Here is a 17,301-nt window from a genome sequence, read left to right on the forward strand (position 1 = left end):
TGGATGTCAGAGCAATAGCCCATGGGCAGGAGTGTCTCAGGAAGACAGGGTTGTAGCCTCATTGACACAAAGGATGAGGAGCAAACCAGGTTTTTCCAACCTGTGTTAGGCCTTGCACTCAGCCCTCCTAAATGAGCCCTCACTGTCTGCTGACCGTGGAAGTGGGGAGTGGGCAGAGGAGGTGACAACATGGCTTTCTGGTCACTCAGGCCCAGGGTTGGACACGCTGCAGACAACATCCACGCCTCTGCTCGGATGAGGCTGGCCTGGCAACCATGACTGAGCTGGATTATTTGCAAAATTACCTGCAGATCTATAGAGTATTATTTACTCCAGTATTTCCTCAAGTGCAATCATCTGCATCCTATCTTCACAATTTTTACTGCCTACCACACACCTGTCCTAATATTGTCTTAACATTTCCTTTAAATAGGCTCACTTTAAAACCTTAAATAAATGTATTTAAATATGAGTGCATCACAAGACTAAATGGAAAACCAGTGTTGCTTGCCTTACACAGAAGCGTCACATTTAAAGCATATTAAAATAAATGCATTACTAATAAGTGTTCATCCATGTCCCACCCAGAATCGTCTTTGGTGAGATCTGTGCCACACCTTGGGAATCACTTATTTTTCCCAATTTTCAAGACCGTATTAGAACTGAGGCTTTAAAAAGCTGGCATGTTTGCCAAAAAGAAAAAGAACATGCTCTGGACTGAAATCATGGTGTCGTTTGGATATGAAGAGACCTGACGTGCAGACCTTGGGCTTGCCCAGAAGGATGAGCCTTTATCTAATGAAGACAATTGACTGCTGCAACCAGAAGCTGAGTGCCCAGCCCTCCTGTCTGCATGGAGAAGAGAGGGACAGACACCCCCGCCACCACCACTTACCGTTCTTGGAGACAAACTGGGAGGTGACTCCTGCCTCAAATGTGGCAAAGACAGGGCTATGGTCACTGGTCATGATGTCACTGGTGCTGCCTGCAGGGAAGAGAAAGAATTTCTGAGCAGGGGAGGAGAAATCCTTCTGGTCGAGCCAAGGATGGTGAACGCACGGCAGAAATCAACTGACGCTTATGAAAGCCTCCACAAGTTTCATGGTTCATATGGTTGTTCCATTACCTTCCACAACCATGCTTGAAAGTCTCCGTGAAAGTCTGTGACCCTCTCCTCCATGGCTAAATATGCCTGTAATAGTTTTTTTTTCTTTTTCCTAGAGACTTGTGAGTTTTTAAATATATAGATCGTTGTGTGAGTGAACTGTGGGTTTTTTTCTGGCCTAAGCACTTTGCTGTCTTGATGAGGCGCTCTCGGCCCAGAGTAGGACGGGGGTCCCATTATGTCCCCCGACCCACAATGCCTCTGGAGAGCGTGGAGGTGATGGAAGTGTAGACATTGTGTACAGATGATTCTCTCAAGGAGCCTGGCACTCAGATGAGAAGGGAAGGCAGCGGAGCATGTTTGGAGGGGATAGCAGAAAGAGCAGAGGGTCTAGAAGTCTAGAGTTCTAAGTGCTTGTGACAGAGTTACGTGGAGATGTTTGGCTGAGTACTCAGGCCTGGAGATTTTATCTTCTGCTCTGGAGTCTGGATGTTAGGCAGTAGCAGAAGCCACAAGGATGCCTGAGCTTCAGAGGGAAGACACGAAGGCCGAGAAGAGATGAGGATGACAGGACAATGACGGGACATGCCCAGCATTCCTGGGCAAGAGGGCACATCGCACAGGAGACTGAGAAGACAATGAACGAGATACACCCTTCTCAATAAAGCATTTACAAATCAGCCAAAAAAAAAAAAAAAGAGAGAGAGATTAACATACCACCCCTCCAACAACCAAAGGAATGGTCAGAAAATTCACAAGAGAAATATAATAGATGTCCAATAAACAAGAAAAAAAAAGCTGACTTGCAAACAACCATCGGAAAGACAACTTTTGGGAACTTCCCTGGAGGTACAGTGGATAGGCATCTACCTGCCAATGCAGGGTACACAGGTTTGATCCCTGGTCTGGGAAGATGCCACATGCCTCAGGCAACTAAGGCCCAAGAGCCACAAGTACTCGGCCCCCGTGCCACAGCTACTGAAGCCCGTGCAGCGAGAGCCAGCGCTCCACGGCAAGGGAGCCCCTGTAACGAGACACCCAAGGACGGCAACGAAGAGTAGCTTCTGCTCACAGCAAATAGTGAAAGCCCACGCGTGGCATCGAAGACCCAGGACAGCCAGATAGAAATTTAAAAATAAATAAATATCGAAGCCATTTTTCCCCCCAAAAGACAACTTGAAACAACAAGGAGATGGATGGAGAAAGAGAAGCAAGATGGTGGGGAGGCTGGGACTAGGGGAGAAGGAGGGCATGCAACAAAGGGCTCAGGTGAGACGCTTAGCTAGGCCAGGAGGAGGGCACCCTGTGACACTGAGACAGAACAGAAGGGGGAGGAGGGACCCCATCTCAAACACGCTTGGCCGTTGGCAGGAAGAAGTCAGTGAGGGTCCCGTGTTGTGTGAAGCAGGAGATGAGGGAAAGGGGCAGTCAGGCCAAGCGTGGGGCCACAGATTTGTAGTGGAAACAGAAGGGCAGTTAAAGGGCGGACAAGCAGATTATTTTTAATTGTTCTTTAAAATATTTTAGATATGGGGAACTTCCCTGGTGATTCAGTGCCTAAGACTCTGAGCTCCCAATGCTGAGGGCCCAGGTTAGATCCTGGGCCAGGGAACTAGATCCCACAGGCTGAAACTAAAAGTCTGGCATACAGCAGCCACATCAGAGAGCCTGTGTGTGGCAACTAAGACCCAGCACAAATAAATGAATATTAAAACATATTTTAGATGTGTACTGAGCATGACAGCAATAGCACTAGAATAACTGCCTGAAACCTGGGAGGTGGCCTCCCTGTGACTGTGTGCCCTATGGGTCCCGCCTCCCATGGTCAGTCTGGGCTGGGCCATGTGACTCCCTTGAGCCAAGAGGACATCAGTGAATGTGAAGCAAGCAGAGACCAGGCAAGCGCTTCCACAGCTGGGACTGGCGCCCAGGAATTCCCGGACCCAGGCAGCAGCAGCCTGAACCAGCCTGCAGGCTGGGAGTGGATATTCAGATAGATGTTACACAGCCAGAGATAACTGATACATACTATTGATGTCACCACCAGGAGACCCAAGCTCAAAGTTTACCCCCACTTCCTGAGTCGGGACGTTCACCCCCTTTGTTTTCCCAATTTCCTACCCACTTACTACTCACTAAACCCTCTTCAGCATGCCATGGAATATCGTCAGCAAAATGCCTGACCTCTTCACCTTAACCTTCATGTGCAAATCTGGCCCTTCCTGGAAGACCGTGAAGCTCCTAGGTGAGGTCTCGCTTTCCTCCCCTTCCCGACACAGCCCAGACCTTGGACAGGACGGGGGAGGCAGTTGTGTCTTCCCAGCTCATCTATGCCACTTCCAGACCAGTCTCCCTCCTTCTTTCTAAAGACCCCCATGACAGGCTTGCTTTGAATGCCAAGTTTAGGCAGATGGATGCACTGCAGCCCTTTAACTTAGGAAAGTGAAACCTCTTAACTTGCTACTCACCGTAGGACTGACACACCACGTGTACCAGGGGGTAAGACTTCCAGAGGACTCGGTCACACCAGGAAGGCAAATTGTACTTCATCTGCAAGTCAAAGTCAAGGTTTTGTAAAATGCTATCTAATAGCTAGCTAGCTAGCTAGATGCAGATATAGATAGATAGATAGATTTAATGCTAGCATAGCCTGGAGGTAAAACAATTGATAAGACCACTATACTGTAAGATATGAAAATTCAGGCCAATCTCTTTCATGAACATAAATACAAAATACTTACAGTACTGGCAAATCAAATCTAGCAATACATTTTATTTTTTTTATTTTTTAATTTTTATTGGAGGCTAATTATTTTACAATATTATATTGGTTGGTTTTGCCATACATTGACATGAATCCGCCCTGGGTGTACAGGAGTTCCCCTTCCTGAAACCCCCTCCCACCTCCCTCCTCCCCTTATCCTCCCTCTGGGTCATCCCCACACACCAGCCCCGAGCATCCTGTAACATGCATCGACCCTGAACTGGCGATTCATTTCACATATGATAATATACATGTTTCAATGCCATTCTCCCAAATCATCCCACCCTCACCCTTTCCCACAGAGTCCCAAAGACTGTTCTATACACCTGTGTCTCTTTTGCTGTCTCGCATACAGGGTTATCATTTCCATCTTTCTAAATTCCATATATATGCGTTAGTATACGGTATTGGTGTAAAAATATGGACCGCTTCACGAATTTGCGTGTCATCCTTGCGCAGGGGCCATGCTAATCTCTGTATCATTCCAATTTTAGTATATGTGCTGTTACATTTTAAAAGATAATGTACCATTACCAAATTGGATTTATTCCAGAATTGCAAAGGTATTTTAATATGAAAAATCATTCAATGTGATTCACTATATTAACGGAGTAAAGGAAGAAAATCATATTGCATCCATAAATAAAGAAAAACAATCTGACAAAATTTCATATCCATTCACGATTAAGTATATATATTAAAGAATAGAAGGGAATTGCTTCAATATGATATAGTATTTGCAAAACAAAGCAAAAACTAGACTACCCCTTACAACATTTAAAGTTTTTACTCTGAGATTAAGAGTGAATTATGAATGTCTGCTGTTCCTATTTTTAGTGAGCATTACCAGGCCAAAAGCAAAAGGTTCAGAAGAAAGAGCAGATAGCAACACCTCTAGAATCATGAGTGACATAACCATTTTCCATCTCTATTTTCTGCCCCCAACATTATTCCACACCCGCTGCTATCACAGCACCTCAAACATTTAATTATATTTATATTTACTTGCAAGTTGGCTTCCATTAAGTGATTTAGAAACTTTTTGAAAAATAGGAATCTTGTTGACTCTGCTATAATCCAGAATGTGACCCATGGACTATTAATATTTGAATATTTAATTAAATAGTAATGTCCCCTACAGCTCCTTGTCCAAGTTACTATCGTAAAAAAAAAAAAAAATGCATGCTACTTTTAAAAGAAATCATGAAAGAAGAGATTAACTCACGGCATCTGTAATCCTTGGGTTCATCTGCCACTGGTTCTTTATAGAATTTCCCCAGAAGTGGTTTTCAACTCTTTCCATCTGCCTTAAGTCCTGGCTTCACGGTCATGACCCACAGTTTCAGACACCTACACCCCTCCTTTAATGAGGTTCACCTGGCCATGCTCCCGTACCTATCCTCCTCACTATTTCAGAATGTCTTGCTGCTTTACATTCTCTTACATTTTTGGACTCAAATGAACCCCTCTACCTGATTTTCAATCCAATCTCTGCTTATTTCCTCCAACAATTTACTTTAATAACACACTCTAGCTATCCTTCCGCCTGCACTCATTCATTCACCATCTATCCAGGCACTCGTTCACACATGCATCCAACCATCCACTTACCTACCCATCCACTTACACATCCATCCCTCACCTCCTTATCCAGCCAGCCATCCATCCATCCAGCCAGCCAGCCAGCCATCCACCTACATATCTAATCACTCAAACAATATGTACTATGACAAGCACTCCCCAAGATACACCATGAGCAGGATGTCTGTTGGGTCTGACAGATAATGCAAACTGGCAATAACCACCCTCCTTAATGAATATCCCCTTTCAAGTTCTAGCTTTTTCTCCTCTGCCTGCTAAGTCACTTCAGTTGTGTCCGACATTTTGTGACCCTGTGTACCATAGCCCGCCAGGCTTCTCTGTCCATGAGATTCTCCAGGCAAGAATACTGGAGTGGGCTGTCATTTCCTTCTCCAGGGGATTTTCTTGACTGAGGGATCAAACCCACATCTCTTACATCTCCTGCATTGGCAGGTCGTTCTTTACTACTAGCGCCATGCCTGCAAACATAATATTTCTCATCCTAAAAGAGCCTATCCCTGACACTTCCTTCAATTACTTTTTTCTTTTTTGCCATTTTTCTTTCAAGAGTGTTCTCTTTTCACTGCCTCTATTTCTGGATTCCCCGTTACTCTTTCCTAACTTGAGGTATATACAACCTAATCTTCCCAGGTGGCTCAGTCCATAAAGAATCTCCCTGCGAATGCAGTAGAGGCAAGGGACTTGTTTGATCCCTGAGTCGGGAAGATTCCCCTAGAGGAGGAAGTGGCAACCCACTCCAGTACTCTTGCCTGGAAAACCCCATGGAAGGAGGAACCTGGTAGGCTACAGTCCATGGGGTCCCAAAGAGTTGGACATGACTGAGCGACTTCAGTTTTTTGTTGTTTTTTTACAGTAAAGTGCGGTAATCTACGCTGTACAACTTGAGGATTTTTTTACATTTGTATACGCCCATTTAACCACTAACCAGATCAAGCTGTAGAAAATGTCTATCATCCCAAAGGGTCCGTTTGTGTCCCTCCCTTGTCAGTACTACCGCCTTTGAGAGGAAAACACTACTGTGACTAGGGTTTCTCTGCTGATTGATCTTGCCCACTCTTGAACCTATCAGTGGGCTCATTCAGTACATCTTCTTTTGTGTTTGGCTGCTTTCAACCTTCTTCATCCTATTTCTTGTATAAATTTGTTTTCATTTTATTACTGCAGTCGTATTCCATTGTATGTATAAATCACATTCATCTATTCTACTCTTGCTGGAAATAGAGTTGTTCCCAGTTTTTGGACATTATAAACCAAGGTGCTGTGAACATCCTTGTATCTGTCATTGGGTGAACAAATGCACTACTTTCTGTTGGGTGTACACCAAAGCAGAACTGCTGAATAGGGTAGGTGTATGTTCAGATTTCAGAGATGCTGCCAAACTGTTACTTCTTAACACTGCAGTTCTCAGCACTGGCTGCTCTGCAGAATTATCGGTGGAGCTTTGCAAGACCCAGAGAGCAGGGCCCCACCCGCGATCTGTGGCATCAGAACCTCTGGCGAGGAGGTGGAGACACCTGTATTTCTGAAAAGACTCAGCAGTGATTCCCCTTCACGTTCTGGGTGAGGAGCCACTCTGATCCCCTTGCAGTCTGGATCTCACCTCTAAGACTCTAAGTCAAGGGACTTCCCTGGGGGTCCCGTGGTTAAGAATCCACCTGCTAATGCAGGGGATATGCGTTTGCTCCCTGGTCTGGGAAGATTCCACATGCCTTGCAGCAGCTAGGCCAGGACACCACAACTACTGGGCCTGTACTCCAGAGCCTGTGAGCCACAGCGAGAGAAGCCACCACAATGAGAAGCCCGCACGCCACAAGTAGAGAGCAGCCCCCGCACGCAGCAACCAGAGAACGTCCACCAGCGGCAGCAAAGTCCCAGCGCAGCCAAAAAGCAGAACAACCTCTACGGCACCTGCTCCTTCAGTGTGCACCCAAACCCTGAGCCCGGGTGCGGCTGCTTGCTCAGGGCTCCTGTGAATGGACCTGTTCTCCGTGGCTCACGCACTGCACGCTGCCGACCACCGACGCCGGCGAGTCGCTCCGCCCGGCTCCTGTGAGGCTTCGCGCTGTCTGCTGGTGGTCCTCTAACCAGCTCCACCCACTCTGTTTCCGACTCCTTTGTCGTCTCTGCTTCTCCCTCCCCTCTCTGCATGGAGATGGCCGCAAATCTGTCCACAGCTCTTCTCCGGTCATCGTCCATGCACTCTTTGGCGACCTCACCTATTCCCATGGATCTGACCATCTTCTCTGTGCAGACAGCTCCCAGATCTACGACCCAGCCCTGGCATCAGTCTAGTATTCTTAACTGCCCTCTGGATATTTTCTTTGGGATTTTCCACTCACGTTACATAGTGAGTCAGAAAACAAGCTCTATTTTCCCCCTCGGAGCCAGCTCACAGTTTGTATTAACGTCAGTCAGGAGGATCGATACATCCTGCTTTTCTTCTTTCATTTCACCGCTTCCCCTCCCTTCAGGCCCAGTTATTTCTCAGCGGGAGCCTCCTCGTCGGTCCCCTGCGCCACCCTCACCCTTTACACTGATGCAGACGGGTCTTCTCTGTGTATCACCGTGACGCTGCCAGCCCTTCAGAGGATCTTGTAGTGGCTTCCTGAAGCAGGTCCTCATCTAACAGGTGAGAACACTTCTTCTGGCATCAAGGACCTTCCTCTCTGCCATCTCAGGCCCCGTCTCTTTCTCTTCATACTCAAGTCCAACTAGACCATCCCCTCACCACCTCCAAATGTAACCCCCGTGGGCCTGCCCCGATGGTGCCCTTAAGCCAGACGAGTCCAGCCACCCAGCAGCCAGTGAGCACCTCACGAGGTGTCCTGCCTGCCCCAGGTCCCAGCCTCCTCGTGGAAGCAGTCCTGGGTCTGCTCTCTTTCTCTCTGCTTTTTTCCCCTTCTCTAACTCCTGCTTTGTTCAGGCATCTCCCCAAATCTTGGCCTTTCTCTTCCACTGCCATCGAGTCTTCTACCTGCCCTGGAGCCCAGCTGTTGCCCAGAACTCTCTCCATTTTCCCAGGCCTCTAGTGGCCCGGGAAGCTCCCCATTGTAGCACTCCTATCCCCCAGGACTGAGCATAGGGCTGGTCCCCCTGGACCGGCTCCCAGAAGGTAATGGGTGCCAGAATTTCCTGCCTTGGCATCTGCTCCGGCAATCCTTTCAAGCTGAAGAGGCTCAGCCCCCCTCAGCCCTTGTCTTGCCTCCTTGTTGAAATCCAAGTGCCCTTCAGGCACCACAAAGCTCCTCTTCAAGAAGCCTCCCGGATTCTTCCCTGCCCTGGTGTTACTTCCTTGTGTTCTGAGTACTTCTCATACAATTGGGCATCACATTATATTCTGTCTCTGGTGGCTCAGACAGTAAAGAACCTGCCTGCAGTGCAGGAAGATACCCTGGAAAAGGGAATGGCTACCCACTCCAGTATTCTTGACTGGAAAACCCCATGGACAGAGTCTGGCGGGCTACAGTCCATGGGGTCACAAAGAGTCAGACAAGACCGAGTGACTAACACTTTCACTTTCTGATTAGTTGTGTCTTCATCTTGTCTTTCCTACTATCAACTCTTTGAGGGCAGACACCTAACTCATCTTTGATCTCCCACCGCCTAGGACAGTGCATAACCCATCACAGGTCATCGGTAAATACCTGTTGAACAAGAATGCATGAATGCTTTATAACAGTTTCCTCACTGTTCCATGGAACACAAGTGGTCTCATAAGATATTAACTGATATTTCACGACCAATTGAATTTGGCACATGAATTTTCCCATAGAGAACCAAGTGCTCATAAACCTATAAAGGCACTGATAAGTCCTGAAACAAAGAAGCTAGTATAATGATGATTCACTTGGCAGATTAGCAAATATATTTATAAGACTTAAAAAGAGACAGAAAATATGCAAACAGCTCATACAGCTTAATATAAAAAACCCAAATAACCCAATCAAAAAGAAGACCTAAATAGACACAAAGAAGACATATAGATGTCCAACAGATACATGAAAAGATACTCAATATTGCTAATTATTAGAGAAACACAAATTAAAACTACAATGAGGTATCACCTCAAACTGGTCAGAATGGGCATCTTTATTTTTAAAAGTCTACAAATAAATGCTGGAGAGACTGTGGCGAAAAAGGAATCCTCCTACATTCTTGGTGGGAATGTAAATCGGTGCAACCACGGAGAACAGTAGGGAGTTTCCTTAAAAAACTAAAAATAGAGCTGCCATATCATCCTACAATCCCACTCCTGGGCGTATATCTGGAGAAAACTCTAATTTGAAAGTTACAAGCCTTTCAATGTTCACTGTAGCACGACTTACAAGAGCCAAGATGTGGGAACGACCTAAATGTCCATCAACAGATGGACGGATAAAGAAGATGTGGTATACAGTCACGCACACACACACACACACACACACACACACGTGTGAACAGCAGCATCATGAGCCAGCTCCTTGCAGTGGCCATGTCTGCTTGCCCAGCCTCTCCTTAGGGGAGGGTTTTCTCTGTGACACGATCAACAGAGCATTTCTAGTGCCATTTCTTTTTTGTTACCTGGTGGATGAGGGTGCTCTTCACTTCCTGTTCGCCTCTATGGGAACGGACAAAGGAGGGGTGAGATGTGCAAGGCGGGTGGAGACGGAGGATGGGAAAGGACTCACCCCCGTGGCTTTCTGCTTAGTGTAGGCGTATTTGTCCCGAGTCATTCTTTCAAAACGATAGGTGGGTGCAAATGTGATTTCTTCTTCCTCTGAAATCAAACAAAACGGTGGTTTCAGTTTTGACTCCCCGTGTTTCACCTCTGGGCAAGTTTCTCTCTTTTCCAGGCATCACTGTTCCCCGCCCAGTGAGGATGTTTGGGAAAAAGGGAGACAGAACAACGGAGGGAGGGGGCCACGAGAAAAGGATGGTGATTCTCACCAAAGTGCAGGAAAACCTTCTGCTCCTTCCTCTCCATGAGCAGCTGGTCGTGGGACAGGAGGTCTGCGTACTGCTGCTGCTTGATCTTCTGAATGATGGTTTCTGCCTCCTGGAGCAAAGACATGGCCGGGCCACTGGTGAGATGACCCCTTCACCACACAACAAGAGGCACATCGCCCAACTGCCTGCCTGCCTGCCATACCGGGACTCTGAGCCCCCGAAGCTTTCCCAGACCTTGGGATGTCAAGTTGGTGCTTATTTACATTCCATGATTTAATAAGGAAAACCCTGCAAGTGAAGTATCAAGTCAGAAGTTTCTGACTTCTAAATTTGCAGAGGGACACTATTTTTGCACACGGTCTTCTAGCATCCTTTTTATACCTTCCTTGGTAGGTATGTCTCCCTTGCTCTCTCATTGTCTCTCTGAGACAGCTTGTTCATAAGGCTATGAAAGGATCTGAGACCCTAGCCCCTGAATCTGTGGGCACCAGGCCTCTATGATCTGGGCTCAGACTCTGAAAGTCACCATGCAGTTGGTGGGCTGTGCCAGCCTCAGGATCCAGCTGCCCTCTCTCCCAGGATGTATGTTACATCAAAACTCTAGCAGATGCACTGGGCTAACCCTCTGGGGAGCAAATGGCTGGAATGGCCCCTAGTTGGGAAGGGTCAGGATCTGTGGGGCCCCTGTCCACCCCATCCCCTCCGCCTGCTTAGTCAGGAGGGACAGGAGGAATTCTCGAGAAGCATCTTGTGAGGGAGGGAGGGTTTGGGGAGGGTGAGGAGGGTGCAGATGGGCTCAGAGCCGCTGTGGTAGCGGGAGGCCAAGGAGGTGTGGGATGTGGGATGCCTGGGAAAGCATCTGGGAGGAGAGCCCCAAGGACCAGGTCCAGTCCCAACTGTCAGAGATCTGTGGCCGACCCAAGGCCATCCTCTCAGGCCACTTGTGCTCTCATCTGTAAAATCAGGTCTCTCTTCACCATTCTCTCCTCCCGCACAGACACCAGTGCAAAGGACTCCTGTTACATGGGGAGCAGACAGGCGAGGTTCTGCTCCCAGGCCTGGCCCCGCCCCCTCTTTCAGGAGCACAAAAGTGACCGCATCTCGTTCTTATCACGTCCAGGGGCCACGCCAGTCCACCCCCTTCCCAGGGAATCCTTTGCCTTCCCCAAGGAAGCAAGGCCGTCTGTGCCAGAGGGCCCCCTCTGACTGCTGCTCATTGGATGGGCGTCCAGCTTCAGGAATGTCTTCCTTAGGCTGCCTGGTGAACCATGGTTTGGGGAGAAAACTGACCTGGTCCCCACAGACTTCAGCCTTTCTTCGGGATCTGGGACTGGTGAGTTGAGAGGCTGCTGCTGGTCAACTAGGGCACCGGAGCAGCAGAGAGGTGGTAGGGAGGGGTGGCCAGAACAGGTGTGTGGGAAGTAGGTGTGAGCAGAAAGTGAAACTGAAAGTCACTCAGTCCTGTCCGACTCTTTGCAACTCCATGGACTATATAGTCCATGGAATTCTCCAGGCCAGAATACTGGAGTGCGTAGCCTTTCCCTTCTCCAGGGGATCTTCCCAACCCAGGGACTGAGCCCAGGTCTCCCACATTGCAGGGGGATTCTTTACCAGCTGAGCTACCAGGGGAGACCAAGAATACTGGGGTGGGTAGGCTATCCCTTCTCCAGGGGCTCTTCCTGGCCCAGGAATTGAACTGGGGTCTCCTGCATTGCAGGCAGATTCTTTACCAGCTGAGCTATCAGGGAAGCCCAGGTTGAGCAGAGGCCAACAGTAAAGAAAGGCAGTGGCTGCATAATTGGAACAGTGTTGAGTCCCAAAGGAGTGGCCGCTCTGGCCCAGCTTGACCGGTGTGTCTCCATGACCCTCTGCCCTGAGCCAGCCCAAGGGAGCCTCTGTCCCATGCAGCCCACGGCCCCAGGCAGAGAGCCCCTCACCCAGGTGGGCAGCTCCACGCGGTAGTTGAGATCCCCGAGCCAGAAGAGGTGGGTGAAACGGTGAGTGATGTTAAAGGAACTCAGCTTCTTGTCTCCCAGGGCCAGAAACCGGAGGATATTCATATAGTTTTGGTTTCGCCTAATGAAACGAAAAAACAGTCAGCTTAGCACGGGATCGTGAGTTCCCTACTTCTTGGGCCAGGAAGTCAGAGGGGGACATGTGGGGAAGTGAGACTTCAGTCCCCTGCAACCACCCATCTGATGTGGTCCCTGGGCTGAACTGGGAATGCAGGGCGGGGCCCCGGCAGCATCCGCTCTGCAGGGACTCAGAGTCATTAACCCTCTCAATGACTCTGCTTGACTGGGCCACCATAGGCAAATCGGGCTTTCACATGTGACGGTGCCCCAAGGAGGCTTTCCCCTTGAGAAGCGGAGTGGTGTTTAGGTGCCTCTGGGGTTAGTGACACAAGGAAGTGTCTGTTCTGTCCCCTAGGCAAGATTCACCCACACCCCTGTGCCACAGTTGCCTTTGATGAGGCCACAGGAAAAGTCCTTAGAGGCCAACAGGGCAGGGTCTCGGTCAAGGGCTTATGGGGTTTAGGCGTTGAGGTCTGTCTGGGCAAATAACCCCAAAAGTTGCTCTTGGAGAGTGAGCTCCATTACCTGAGTTTCTTTTCACTTCCTGAAGTTAGGTGGCTGTTAACAAATCCCAAGGAGGTTCCATTGAACATGAACGACACCCCCACAGCTCCCTTGTTCCCTAAAGGGAGGGGGAGAAGGGAGAAGTCAGAACACCCGACAGGCAAAGTTGCCAAGTGGTGGGAAATCAGGGTGAAGCCATGCCACTCATCAGGAGAGAGCAGGTGTGGGAAAAGTGGAGGCTAAGGGAGAAACAGAGCACCTTCATCCGGGGTAAGACACGGCAGGGGATAGGGACTGGGGCGGCGGGTGAGACTCCTCCCGGACAAGAAAACGGGGTGAACAGCCAGCAGCCTTGGGGTCCTCGGCAGGTCCGAGGGAAGAAGCTGCTGGCGTTAAGTCTCCTGGCATTGCCCTCTAAGAGTGTGTGTGTCAGTTTCCCCACTGGTCCAAGCAGGGCCATCAGAAATACTCAGAAACCTTGAGAAGAAAAGGTAGAAGGGGGAGCCGGTGGCTGGGGTGGGGCTGACCTTGCACCAGCAAACCCTGGCTTCCTGGAGAGGCCAAAACCCGCACTGAGGCCCGTGGTTCTCAGAGTGTGTTCCCCGGACCAGCAGCACCAGCGCCTCCTGGAACCTGTTGCAAGTGCACATCGCAGGCCCCGCCCTGGATCTGCTGAATCAGAGCTTTGGGAGTTGTTGTTCAGTCTCAATGTCGTGTCTCACTCTTTTGAGACCCCAGGGGCTGGGCTGCAGCCCTTCAGGCTCCTCTGTCCACGGGATTTCCTAAGCAAGAATATCAGAATGGATTGCCATTTCCTTCTCCAGGGGATCTTCCCGACTCAGAGATCAAACTCGCATGTCTTGCATTGGCAGGTGGATTCTTTACCACTGAGCCACAAGGGAAGCCCTAAATATATTTCATGTTTGTTGTTGTTTAAGTCACCAAGTTATATCCGACTCTTGGCGACCCCATGGACTACAGCACTGCAGGCTTCCCTGTCCATCACCATCTCCCAGAGTTTGCTCAGACTCATGTTCATTCACTTTGGGAGTGGGAGCCAGTAATCCCTGTCTAACAAGTCCTCTGGGTCGGGAGTTAGGCCAACACTGTCCCTCCACCAGCTAAGAACGGTTTTTACGTTTTTAAATAGTCGGGGGGAAATCAAAACAAGAATATTTTGATTAAAATGATATGAAATTCAGAGTCTATAAACAACATTTTATTGGAACACAGCTATGCCCTTGCGTAGAGTCCAGTAGTTACCACAGATGGCATGACCTGCAGAGTCTGGAATATTGACTCTCTAGCCTTTCAGGGGACAAGTCCGCCAGCCCTGCTCTAGGCAGTTCTGACACACACCAAAGCCTGGGAGCCTTTTCTGCCTATCGTGGCAGCTGTGAGATGTGCTGGTCTTGAATGAGATGGGCTGTGAGCGTAAGAGACAAGACAGAATTGTAAGCCTCGGGAGAAGCATGGGCTGTAAGACAGCTAATCACCCTTTCGATTGAATACCCATTGAAATGGTAATATTTTGAATGTAGGAGACCTGGTGGCTCAGACGGTAAGAATCTGCCTGCAATGCAGGAGACCCAGCTTCAGTTCCTCGGTCGGGAAGATCCCCTGCAGAAGGGCATGGCAACCCACTCCAGTATCCTTGCCTGGAGAATTCCATGGCCAGAGGAGCCTGTCAGGTTACAGTCCATGGGGTCGCAAAGAGTCGGACACGACTGAGTGACTAACACTTTCAGGAGGTTTGATAAGATATATTGTGAAGATTGACTTTCCTTGTTTCCTTTTCCTTTAATTGGGTACTCAAAATGTAAAACCACCCTGCTGGCTAACATTCTGTCTGGGATGGACAACGAGAGGGCCCTGGGGATGAGCCAGGCCAGGCCTCCTGACCCAAGGCTCTCTCTCCTCTGCCCTGGTGATGACTCCCCTGTCCCTAGGAGGCCCCTCCTGTCAGCTTTCTCCCCAGCCTGGGGCCTAGGTTTAAGTCCCTGCCCACCACATCCTTGTCACAGGGCCTTGGGCAGGTTTGGGAACATCACTGTAGCCTCCAGAGCTGTGTCTGTGAGTTGGGCTCATGATAGTCCCTGTCCCAGCAGGGTGTTTGTATTAAATGATACACAGCAAGCATTTAGCACACACAGCCTGGCACTGGGTCCACCCTCTAGGAGGTCTCAGCTCTTCCATCAGTCAGCCAGCACCCACTGAACTCCTGCCCTGTGCTAACCATGGCTGGAGCCATTTCAGGGGAGAGAAATGGGGGGAGATTGGCCCCAATCCAAGCTGCCCTCCAAGAACCATGAAACTCAGACTGCCTGGGCCTGCTGCCTCCCTCTCTGGCCTTGTCCCATCACCCTGTAAGGCTGAGCCCAGCGACCACAGGGCCTTTGCTTCGCTGCTACTGCCACGTGGAACGCTCCTCCCACTTCCTCAGCCCTCTGACTTCTTGGAGAGGCCCCTAGACCCCCACCCACCTCAAGAAGCCCCTGGAGTCACCCACCCCCCGCCACACACTCTTTGCCAGCATGCTCACTCCCCACCATCCTGCTGTCAGTCTGTCTGTCCAGCTGTGGGAGCAGCCCTGGTGCGGTGGACAGGCGCCTTGGGGGCCCAGCACCGAGCTGGGTGGGGCGGGGGGGCACATTCAGCTCCGTCCCGCTGAGGGAGGTCCTGTCTTGTAATGGGAGGTCTGAGCAGACTGTGGCCGGCGGCTGGTGGAGGGAGTGGGCAGCCCCGCAGAGGGGCTCGAGGGCTAGAAGCGGGTTCCTGGGCAGCAGAGGGCGTGGGCGTAAGAGCAGGGCAGCTGCTGCCACAGGAAGGAAGGCGGACAAGTGGGTGTGGATGCGGGCAGCTTGCGGTCTGTCAGCAGAAAGACTGAGGGAGCTTTTCACGTTCAGTGGCAGCAGTTCTTCTATTTCCTGTCACCTCTGGGGCTCTGTCCTGTCCCTGATGCCAAGCACCAGAAAGCGTTGGCCTCACCCTCAGCGCCACCCACGGCCCTCATGTGGGTGCACCTGCCCCCATGCACTCCCCGCCACTCACACACAGACTGACAGGCTCACACTCACACACAAAGACTGACAGACTCACTCACAGACACACAGACTGACAGACTCACTCACAGACACACACAGACTGACATATTCACTCACAGACACACAGACTGACAGACTCACACACACACAGACTGACAGACTCACACTCACACACATAGACTGACAGACTCACTCACAGACACAGACTGACTCACACTCACAGACACAGACTGACAGACTCACTCAAGACACACACAGACTGACAGACTCATACTCACACACATAGACTGACAGACTCACACTCACACACATAGAGTGACAGACTCACTCACAGACACAGACTGACTCACACTCACAGACACAGACTGACAGACTCATACTCACACACATAGACTGACAGACTCACACTCACACACATAGACTGACAGACTCACACTCACACACATAGACTGACAGACTCACTCAAGACACACACAGACTGACAGACTCATACTCACACACATAGACTGACAGACTCACACTCACACACATAGACTGACAACTCACTCAAGACACACACAGACTGACAGACTCATACTCACACACATAGACTGACAGACTCACACTTACACACATAGACTGACAGACTCACACACATACAGACTGACAGGCTCACACTCACACACACAGACTGACAGACTCACTCACAGACACACACAGACTGACAGACTCACTCACAGACACACACAGACTGACAGACTCACTCACAGACACACACAGACTGACAGACTCACACACACATAGACTGACAGACTCACTCACAGACACAGACGGACTCACACTCACAGACACAGACTGACAGACTCACTCAAGACACACACAGACTGACAGACTCACACTCACACACACAGACTGACAGACTCACACACACACAGACTGACAGACTCACTCACAGACACAGACGGACTCACACTCACAGACACAGACTGACAGACTCACTCAAGAGACACACAGACTGACAGACTCACTCACAGACACAGACAGACTCACACTCACAGATACAGACTGACAGACTCACTCACAGACACACACAGACTGACAGACTCACACTCACACAGACTGACAGACTCACTCACAGACACACACAGACTGACAGACTCACACTCACACACATAGACTGACAGACTCACTCACAGACACACACAGACTGACAGACTCACACTCACACACACAGACTGACAGACTCACTCACAGACACACAGACTGACAGACTCATTCACAGACACACACAGACTGACAGAC

General features: G+C 49.7%; 1 protein-coding gene and 1 pseudogene across 2 annotated transcripts in view; both read right to left on the minus strand.

Annotated features, from left to right (window-relative positions):
- INPP5D (inositol polyphosphate-5-phosphatase D) overlaps positions 1-17,301 on the minus strand; it is a 148,582-nt gene that overhangs the window by 25,813 nt on the left and 105,468 nt on the right. For both annotated transcript variants that reach the window (XM_055402233.2, XM_088835116.1), the window contains exons 14-19: positions 12,998-13,094; positions 12,335-12,473; positions 10,398-10,506; positions 10,139-10,227; positions 3,574-3,655; positions 896-985 (exon numbers count right to left, since the gene is read on the minus strand). In XM_055402233.2, the coding sequence (XP_055258208.2) occupies positions 896-985; positions 3,574-3,655; positions 10,139-10,227; positions 10,398-10,506; positions 12,335-12,473; positions 12,998-13,094 (606 nt within the window). The remainder of the gene's footprint in view (positions 1-895; positions 986-3,573; positions 3,656-10,138; positions 10,228-10,397; positions 10,507-12,334; positions 12,474-12,997; positions 13,095-17,301) is intronic.
- On the minus strand, positions 4,284-4,378 carry LOC129541851 (U6 spliceosomal RNA; annotated as a pseudogene).

This window comes from Moschus berezovskii, chromosome 4 (genome assembly GCF_049115385.1).
Source record: "Moschus berezovskii isolate FMDL1 chromosome 4, NW_MosBer_1.0, whole genome shotgun sequence".
Taxonomy (NCBI): Eukaryota; Metazoa; Chordata; class Mammalia; order Artiodactyla; family Moschidae; genus Moschus; species Moschus berezovskii.